The sequence below is a fragment of the Scyliorhinus canicula genome, chromosome 18, assembly GCF_902713615.1.
Source record: "Scyliorhinus canicula chromosome 18, sScyCan1.1, whole genome shotgun sequence".
Classification (NCBI taxonomy): Eukaryota; Metazoa; Chordata; class Chondrichthyes; order Carcharhiniformes; family Scyliorhinidae; genus Scyliorhinus; species Scyliorhinus canicula.
This window is the reverse complement of record NC_052163.1, coordinates 14768764-14779348: the sequence shown is the minus strand read 5'-3', so window position 1 is coordinate 14779348 and position 10585 is coordinate 14768764. Positions and strand designations below refer to the sequence as shown.

Genomic DNA, 10585 nt, shown 5'->3' with positions numbered 1-10585 from the left:
GCTCTGGGTCACTATCCGTGTGGAGTTTGGATTGGATTTGTTTATTGTCACGTGTACCGAGGTACAGTGAAAAGTATTTTTCTGCGAGCAGCTCAACAGATCATTCAGTACATGGGAAGAAAAGGGAATTAAACAAAATTCAAGAAAATACATAATAGGGCAACACAAGATATACAATGTAACTACATAAGCACCGGCATTGGATGAAGCATACAGGGTGTAGTGTTAATGAGGTCAGTCAATAAGAGGGTCATTTAGGAATCTGGTGACAGTGGGGAAGAAGCTGTTTTTGAGTCTGTTTATGCGTGTTCTCAGACTTCTGTATCTCCTGCCCAATGGAAGAAGTTGGAAAAGTGAGTAAGCCGGGTGGGAGGGATCTTTGATTATGCTGCCCGCTTTCCCCCGGCAGCGGGAGGTGTAGATGGAGTCCATGGATGGGAGGCAGGTTAGTGTGATGGACTGGGCGGTATTCACGACTCTCTGAATTCCCTTGCGGTCCTGGGCCGAGCAGTTGCCATACCAGGCTATGATGCAGCCCGATAGGATGCTTTCTACAGTGCATCTGTAAAAGTTGGTAAGGGTTAATGTGGACATGCCGAATTTCCTTAGTTTCCCTCTGGCACTGTGCAATGTCCTTCTGGGACTGTGCGATGTCCCTCTGGCACTGTGCGATGTCCCTCTGGCACTGTGCAATGTCCTTCTGGCACTGTGCGATGTCCCTCTGGGACTGTGCAATGTCCTTCTGGCACTGTACAATGTCCCTCTGGCACTGTACAATGTCCTTCTGGCACTGTACAATGTCTCTCTGGGACTGTGCAATGTCCCACTGGCACAGCGCAATGTCCCTCTGGGACTGTGCAATGTCCCTCTGGCACTGTGCAATGTCCCTCTGGGACTGTGCAATGTCCTTCTGGCACTGTACAATGTCCCTCAGGCACAGTGCAATGTCCCTCTGGCACTGTACATGTCCCTCAGGCACAGTGCAATGTCTTTCTGGGACTGTGCAATGTCCCTCTGGCACTGTACAATGTCCCTCTGGGACTGTGCAATGTCCTTCTGGCACAGTGCAATGTCCCTCTGGCACTGTGCAATGTCCCTCTGGCACTGTGCAATGTCCCTCTGGGACTGTGCGATGTCCCTCTGGCACTGTGCGATGTCCTTCTGGCACTGTGCAATGTCCTTCTGGCACTGTGCAATGTCCTTCTGGCACTGTATAATGTCCCTCTGGCACAGTGCAATGTCTCTCTGGGACTGTGCAATGTCCCTCTGGCACTGTGCAATGTCCCTCTGGGACTGTGCAATGTCCCTCTGGCACTGTGCAATGTCCTTCTGGCACTGTGCGATGTCCCTCTGGGACTGTGCAATGTCCTTCTGGCACTGTACAATGTCCCTCTGGCACTGTACAATGTCCTTCTGGCACTGTACAATGTCTCTCTGGGACTGTGCAATGTCCCACTGGCACAGCGCAATGTCCCTCTGGGACTGTGCAATGTCCCTCTGGCACTGTGCAATGTCCCTCTGGAACTGTGCAATGTCCTTCTGGCACTGTACAATGTCCCTCGGGCACAGTGCAATGTCCCTCTGGCACTGTACATGTCCCTCAGGCACAGTGCAATGTCTTTCTGGGACTGTGCAATGTCCCTCTGGCACTGTACAATGTCCCTCTGGGACTGTGCAATGTCCTTCTGGCACAGTGCAATGTCCCTCTGGCACTGTGCAATGTCCCTCTGGCACTGTGCAATGTCCCTCTGGGACTGTGCGATGTCCCTCTGGCACTGTGCGATGTCCTTCTGGCACTGTGCAATGTCCTTCTGGCACTGTGCAATGTCCTTCTGGCACTGTATAATGTCCCTCTGGCACAGTGCAATGTCTCTCTGGGACTGTGCAATGTCCCTCTGGCACTGTGCAATGTCCCTCTGGGACTGTGCAATGTCCCTCTGGCACTGTGCAATGTCCCTCTGGGACTGTGCAATGTCCCTCTGGCACTGTACAATGTCCTTCTGGGACTGTGCAATGTCCCTCTGGCACTGTACAATGTCCCTCTGGCACTGTACAATGTCCTTCTGGCACAGTGCCATGTCCCTCTGGCACTGTCAATGTCCCTCTGGGACTGTGCAATGTCCCTCTGGCACAGCGCAATGTCCCTCTGGCACTGTGCAATGTCCCTCTGGCACTGTGCAATGTCCCTCTGGCACAGTGCAATGTCCCTCTGGCACTGTGCAATGTCCCTCTGGCACTGAGCAATGTCCCTCTGGGACTGTGCAATGTCCCTCTGGCACAGTGTAATGTCCCTCTGGGACTGTGCAATGTCCCTCTGGCACTGTGCGATGTCCCTCTGGAACTCTGCCATGTCCCTCTGGAACTGTGCAATGTCCCTATGGCACAGTGCAATGTCCTTCTGGCACTGTGCAATGTCCCTCTGGCTCTGTGCAATGCCCCTCTAGCACTGTGCGATGTCCCTCTGGAACTGTGCAATGTCCCTCTGGCACTGTGCAATGCCCCTCTAGCACTGTGCAATGTCCCTCTGGCACTGTACAATGTCCCTCTGTAAATGGCTCAGGTCAGTCAGCGTCTGGCCAATACTCGCGATGCCTTTGGTATGATCATTGTGAATGGGCCAAGCTCTGGAGTGCCGCAGCAATGTCCATATGCGCCCGGGACATGTCTGCCTGTGAATGGGCTCCCTTGTTGTGAGCCTCAGCCATCAACCGCACAGTTCGGTCTAAGCCTTGGATGTCTTGAGCCATGACTGTGACTTCTTGCCGCAAGGCTTCCACCGCGGACAGCACCCCTTCAGTGTTGGCCTGGGTACCACGCATTGTCCCCACTGTCTCCTGCTCCTGAAGGTGAATGGACTCCTCCAGCTGTACTTACAGGTACTGGAAAGTTGCTGACACCCCCTTCAGTAGGTCCTGCAGCAGTGATGGGATCATACCTTCCAGAACCACAATAGCTGCCCTGATTACATCTGGTTCCTGGGATTGGGCAGCCCTCCGACTGTCTGCTCCCTCGGGAGTCCCTATCTCCACCTGAAGGTGATCCAGGAGCCTCTTCACTAAAATGCCCCACCGAAGTCAGAGTCTCTGTGATGCTGGAGGCTGCAGGTGACAGCAGTGACGAAAATTGGATGTCTTCCCGGACTGGTCGACCGGGGTGTATGTCTATTGGTGATTCTACAAGACAAAGCACTGGGAGAAATGGTGAGATCTAGGGAAGGAGTGGTCTGGGGGGGGGGGAGGGAGAGGGCGTATTCACTCGCTGTAGGGACATTAATTTGCATTGGGACCTCACTTGGTTGTCAATCGCCTATCTCTGCATCTGAGATGGTCGTCTCCTGCACCTCCCCGGCATGTCTTTTTCTGACCGACCATAATATTCTGATGGAAGCAAGGCATCGACATCAGATTTGAAAGCAAATCTTGACATCTTCATATTGCCTTGTGTTGTGTGCATGTGCACTCTGCTTCTGCCTAATGGTGTCAAAAGTAAGTGAAGGCTCAGATTGAGTGCCTAGTGATACATTAGTACGCAAACAGAGGGATGGAGGGGGCTCTGAGCAATGGACAAACTAGACAGTCAAACAGCCAGTGAGCAGGAGCTGTTCGTGAGCCCAGGCATGAGCTATCATTCTTTCAGTCCATTTGATTAATGGGTCCAGTAATTGATAGATTAGTTGGCGGACTGATAAAGGCAACTTCAATAAAAGTCTGTGATATTTGTGACAGCTGGGTTTCATTGTTCTAAAGTATATGCCTTGCGTATGGTTCAGTGCTTAAGGCTGTGTTGTACATTTGAGCAAATGTGAGAGAACTGAAAGTGCCGGTAAAATCTGTTTGCACCCACATTTGCAGGCTTACAAATAGCCTCCTTGTGACATTGATCAATGTGGAGCCTTTTTAAGGTTCTGTCTTGTTATGCTCTAGGCGTAGCATAGGCGGCTTCCTTGTGGTGCACTTGACAAAGGAAGGTTCAGACGTGGAGATAACTTCACCACGTTTATTAAACTATTTACAATTCTCCTACTCGGGTTCGCCACTACTGTTAATCCTTCTATAGCTACTCAGACTGACGAACCAGTCTGCTACAATCCACGTGGTGGGTGTAATATTGAATCAACCCTGTGTCTTTACTCACTGAGTGTCTCCACTGGAAAGAGGAAGATCATGTGTGTTGCGTCCTTTATATATGGGTTGGTGTAATGCCCTGCTGTGGCTGTGTCACCTCTGTGTGTATCGTGAATGCCCATTGGTCGTGTCCTATCTAACTGTTCTATTGGTTGAGTGTGTGTGTGTGATGTCTCTGGTGCGCCCTCTAGTGTCTAGCTAGTCTACATGTATTTACATTAACCCCTTGTGTATTTACAGTGATGCATATCACCACAGGTTCCTTTTCCCATTATTTCCCCCATCCTCCTCTCCTCAGGCCGAAGGTGACGAAACAGGCCGGGAAATTTCCACAGGAGACAGCAGGCCCCCTTGATCAGGAGCGGGAGACGTTGGGAGGTTATTTGCCTGTGGAGGTGGGCTCCAGTTCTCATTCCAGACCCACACGCCATTCTTTGGGCAGTAATCTAGAGCAGGAATGTTGTCTGGTGTTTTTACCCATCAGAAGCCTCAAACACGAAGGCCGGTCACAGCACTCCTGCTCCTGCCCTGGTGAAATTCAATTCACTCAGATAAAGACTCGGAGTTGGGGGTGATGAGAAATTCGGTCAAATGCGGCCATTTTGGTGGGTGCTGCAAGTACCCATAAGGATCCAAAAGGGCGACTGAGGCATTGTGGGATACATTCCTGAGGGTCTCAGTGGGCACCCAGTGAAATGTGCAGAGCAGGGAGATCGTGACATCAGTCAGTGTTCAATGCTGACCTGACAGCATCGGTGTCAACTTTGAGCTCAGTTAACACCTCTTGTACATCTGGGTGGCCTTCCCAAAGGGTCTACCTGCTCACACTCCTCTACGTCTAAACTCTTATGAGGGTGGACGGATTTTGGGCAGCTTGTTCACCCCTGTTCCAATTAAGGTCCACGAGTGGGCAATTAATGACCGCCTAAGGGCTGCTTAATGACCCGGTCTCAATCTTGAGGCGAGCAGGAGAGATTCAGACACAAGGACGAAGTGTGGCAGGTAAGTTTGTTGAGGCCTTGGGTGGGAAGGGTGGGATAGCACCTTCATTGGTGATATCCTCCCCAAGTTCTGCTACCCCCCGACCCCCAGGGTGCACCCTCCCCAATCACACTTCAAATTATGATCCCAGCCCCTTTCCCCCACCCCAGGGACTGCCCTCCCCTCCCCGCCACAAGACGCCAGTCTTACTTGTGTCCTATTACCTCCGGAACCTTGACTATGGGAGTCTTGTAGTTCCAACTGTGGCCACCACTCCTGGTGGCGCTGCTGAGGCTGAGCTGCTGGCCAGTGAGATTGACCAGCAGCTTTCTGAGGCGGGACTTCCAGTGAGCACTCCTCAGAGTGCTAAATGGCTGTGGGGCAGTCGTGATTGGCGGGAATGTCTTCCTCAACAAAATTTGACGAGGGTCATCAACCTGAAACGTTGTTTTTTTCTCTCTCTCTCTGCAGATCGTGCCCACTTTTCTGTGTTCCGGAATTTTCTGATCTTATTCCCCTTCCTTCAACGCTGTGGAAGCAGAAGTGCAAACTAGCCAAGGTAATAATAGGGCTGGTTTAGCTCAGTTGGCAAGATAGCTGGTTTGTGTTGCAGAACAAGGCCAGCAGCGCGGGTTCAATTCCCATACCAGCTGAGAATTCTGAATTCTTCCTCCGTGTACCCAAAGAGGTGCCAGAATGTGGTGACTAGGGGTGTTATAACCTGCCTGCTTATCGCTGGCTGGGGACTAATGCCAATCCCACAATCCTTAGGGGGTACGAGCTTCCCCAATGAGGGCGGGGCGGAAAAATCATTCGCAGATTCCCTGCATAAATAAAGCTGGCCAGTTTGGAACCAGCTAGGAGCGGGCAGCAAGGGAGTTGCTGCTGCTGCTGCTGCTGTTGTGTATATATATGTTATTGTAAATAAATGTTATTTCTTTCTATCCTTCAACTTGGGCTGGATTCTTCGTGGCCCTCACAAAAAGGGGCTTTTCACAGTAACTTCATTGCAGTGTTGATGTAAGCCTACTTGTGACAATAAAGATTATTTATTTTCATTATTATTTAGTAACCTTCCTGGGAATATCAACAACTTCATCTTCACTGTGACATCTCAACCACCCACTGTGCATCAGTACAGCATACATGGCATGCATGCAGTCCATCATGTACTGTCGCCCATCATGCTCCTGCATGCAGATGTGCAGGTTACAGATCCAAGTTGCATAGGGTGATGTTCACATATGCATTCAGAATGTTAATCACAGTGCTGTAAGTGCTCAGGTAAGTGCTTCAAATCATGAAGAGTTCCACGCCAAGTAAAAGACACTCAATTAGTCTTTCGATCTTCTGACATTTAATCATTTTCCAGGAGGACTCTGGAAGAAATGTTGCATAACTTACACAGAATATACAGCACAAAAACAGGCCATTCGGCCCAACTGGTCCATGCTAGTGTTTATGCTCCACTACAAGCCTCCTCCCATCCTTCTCTATCCAATCCTATCAGCATAACCTTCTATTCCTTTAGCCCCTCATGAGTTTACTTAGCTTCCTTTTAAATGCCCCATTGAATGTTGCCGCCAATCTGCTTATTAAATGTAGGTCAGTGCAGTGATCAATGTATCTTTCCAGCCATGAAACCATCATTTTTTAAAATAAATTTAGAGTACCCAATTATTTTTTTTACCAATTAAGGGTCAATTTAGCATGGCCAATCTACCTACCCTGCACATCTTTGGGTTGTGGGGGTGAAACCCACGCAGACACGGGGAGAATGTACAAACTCCACACGGACAGTGACCCAGGGCCGGGATTTTGAACCCGGGTCCTCAGCGCCGTAGGCAGCAATGCTAACCACTGTGCCACCGTGCTGCCCCCCATGAAACCATCATTAGTGATTATTTTTAAGTACATGTCCCCGGATGGTTTAATTCACAAAAGGCACAATACAAATGCAGAATGTTTTTGTTGTGTGTGAGAATCTGGATTTCGCAATGTTTAATGATTTTTTTTCAACGCAGTTAAATAACTGTCAAGATTCTGATTGGAATGAAACAATTTCATTATTTAAACCTCTGCTGGAAAGTATTAATTGCTTGCAATCTCAGCTGTAAAATGGGTAGGAATAAATTATCCAGGCTTCCCCATCTCTCTTTCCTTAATTCAAAGTTGCAAATCCATCCTATTTCGATCTCCAACACTATTAGCTGCTCCAATGAGCATAGCGCTTGAACAATCATAAAATAATAATCGATCAATATGCAACCTTTGTAGGAAGGCATTCATTTGACAAGTTACAACAATGTGTTATTCTAAAGCATAGTTTGTTGGTTTAATTGTCTTTCTTTAATCATCTTTGCTCATGCCTTAAACATCAAGGCAGGTCACCTTCCCGAATGTGCCCATGGATTTGCATTGTGACAGAAGAGTTGTGTGTCCCTTACTGTTTGCAAAATGACTGGATAACGTCCTTCACTGTGGTACGAAATTGTTTGCTCACAAAGCAGTACAGAAAGAAGTTGACTGCAGTGCTCATCAGTGCCAGCATGTTGGCCAAATCGAGCATCAGGTGAACCTTCCAGTTCTTGTTGACTGACGAGACATACAGGTGGTATATAATGACTATGGTCCGTGGGGCCCAAAGTATAACAAAGATAGTTGTAACTGCCAGGAGGATAGCTGTGGTCTTTCCGGAACGGGTTGTCAGTGCTTTCTTCTTTTTGAGTTTGTAGATGATCATTGAGTTGACAATCAGAAACACCGTGCATGGTACAAAGTAAATGATGAAACAATGCGTCCATATTAGCACCTGGTCGAACACGGTGGGTGGGTTATTGACCCGCCAAAGGTCAGACCACCAGTAAAATGGGACGCCCGTGACTAATGACGTTATAAAGACGGTTGCTATTATTTTATGAGTGCGTTCAGGATATGACACCATGCGATATTTCAGCGGGTGGCAAAGAGCATAATATCGGTCAATGGTCATTGACACTGTAATCCAGATGGAGGCGTGATTGGCTGCAAACTCCAGGACGCTGACCGTGTGCACCATTGAAGCAGGAATCTTTCGGTGAAGAATGGCTGTCTCCAGTATAAAGCCGACGAAGATGATGAAAAACTGAGTGAGGATGTCTGAAGCCGAGAGGGCTAGGAGGTAGCAGTAAGATGATTTCTGTGTCTTAATGGCTAGGCGCGAGAGGACAATTACATTGAGGATATTTACTGTAAGAGAAAAAGAGCGTGTTAGTAAATTTAATGTCGGCAGTTAAATTCTGCCTCTTGGGATAATAGGGCAGATGATGCAATAAAATTGTTACGTGGTGGCATTATCCTATTTGGAAAGATACGTTAAAGGAACATGGCCAACTACACATGATGTTTCAGAAGAATGCAGGGAACAGCAGGATTATAAAAGGCATCAGTCCCCCTCTAAATATTTCCTGCAAAGAATATGCAATACGGTAGCATAGTGGTTAGCACTGTGGCTTCACAGCGCCAGGGTCCCAGGTTCGATTGCCTGCTGGGTCACTGTCTGTGCGGAGTCTGCACGTTCTCGCCGTGTCGGCGTTGGTTTCCTCCGGGTGCTCCGGTTTTCTCCCACAGTCCAAAGATGTGCAGGTTAGGTGGATTGGCCGTGCTAAATTGCCTTTAGTGTCCGAAAAGGATAGGAGCGGTTATTGGGTTACGGGGATAGGGTGGAAGTGAGGGCTTAAGTGGGTCGGTGCAGACTCGATGGGCCAAATGGCCTCCTTATGCACTCTATGTTTATGTTCTATTAAATAAGATCAGTTTTTTTTTAAAAATTGAGTACCCAATTCATTTTTTCCCAATTAAGGGGCAATTTAGCGTGGCTAATCCACCTAGCATGAGCATTTTTGGGTTGTGAGGGCGAAACCCATACAGACACAGCTTCACAGCCCCAGGGTCCCGGATTTGATTCCTGCTTGGGCCACTGTGCGGAGTCTGCACGTTCTCCTCCGGGTGCTCCGGTTTCCTCCCACAAGTCCCAAAAGACACGCTTGTTAGGTGAATTGGACGTTCTGAATTCTCCCTCTGTGTACCTGAACAGGGATTTGCACAGTAACTTAATTGCAGTGTTAATGTAAGCCTACTTGTGACAACAATAAAGTTTATTATTATTACACGGGGAGAATGTGCAAACTCCACACGGACAGCTGGAATTGAACCCAGGTCCTAGGCGCCAAGAGGCAGCAGTGCAAACCACTGCGCCACCGTGCGGCCCTATCTATCAGTTTTTGATTGACAAGGAGTCAAGGCTTATGGGGGGGAGGGAGACAGGAAGTCAGAATTAGATCAGTAATGATCTTATCGAGTGGCGCGGTGGTTAGCACTGCTGCCTCACGGCGCTGAGGTCCCAGGTTCGATCCCGGCTCTGGGTCACTGGCAGTGTGGAGTTTGCACATTCTCCCCGTGTCTGCGTGGGTCTCACCCCCCACAACCCAAAGATGTGCAGGTTAGGTGGATTGGCCACGCTAAAATGCCCCTTAATTGGAATAAGAAAATTATTGGGTACTCTAAATTTATTTTAAAAAAAGTAATGATCTTATTGAATGGCAGAGCAGGTTCGAGGGGTCGAATGACCTACTGCTAATCTAAATGTGCCGTCAGCAGATGCTCTCAGTGACAAGGGATTGCCATTCTCATTTGAACCTGTATTCACGGGCAGCACGGTGGCACAGTGGTTAGCACTGCTACCTCGGAGGGCAGCACGGTGGCCTAGTGGTTAGCACTGCTGCCTCACGGCGCTCAGGTCCCAGGTTCGATCCCGGCTCTGGGTCACTGTCCGTGTGGAGTTTGCACATTCTCCCCGTGTTTGCGTGGGTTTCACCCCCACAACCAAAAGATGTGCAGGTTAGGTGGATTGGCCACGCTAAATTGCCCCTTAATTGGAAAAAATAATTGGGTACTCAAATTTATAAAAAAAAACTCTATTCGCAGGCTGCTATGCTTTTATCCTGCACTGAACCTGCTTCCAACCTCACCGCTAATAGATTTTTCTTCTCTTGCAGTCACCTTTTGCCCTTTCCAATGTTCATTCTCCATAATTTACACCCTGCACCAATATCGTTCAAGTCATCTATTACATCTGCTGTGCTGAGGTGAGCAATTAATCCAGTCACTGACTGTCGCTGGGCATCTGATAAATGTCTCCTGAGTGAAAGTGCTCCTAAATCCCATTATCAATGTCTGTCTGAGGATTAATTCTACTCCTCTCAGCACAGCTGCTTGAGTGAGTTACTACTCTGGAATAATTACCTTGGGGTTAATGTTTTGGTGTTACAGCTTTAAATACAAGAATTCTCATCATTGCAAAACAGATCCAAAGTATCTGTTGGGAGAAAGTAGGTGACTTTATCCTGCTCAGAATTCCGCATGTCTCAGTTACAGTGCACATCTGTTATCTGAATCTCCTTCTGTGCAATATTTTTTGGACATCTACTGGAAGTTTACAA

General features: G+C 48.4%; 1 protein-coding gene across 1 annotated transcript in view; it reads right to left on the bottom strand.

The window, feature by feature from the left end:
* Positions 1 to 6920: 6920 nt before the first annotated feature.
* gpr142 (G protein-coupled receptor 142) overlaps positions 6921 to 10585 on the bottom strand; it is a 39787-nt gene continuing 36122 nt past the window's right edge. The window contains exon 4 of the mRNA XM_038777837.1: positions 6921 to 8333. Within this exon, the coding sequence (XP_038633765.1) occupies positions 7549 to 8333 (785 nt within the window). The 3' untranslated portion in view covers positions 6921 to 7548. The remainder of the gene's footprint in view (positions 8334 to 10585) is intronic.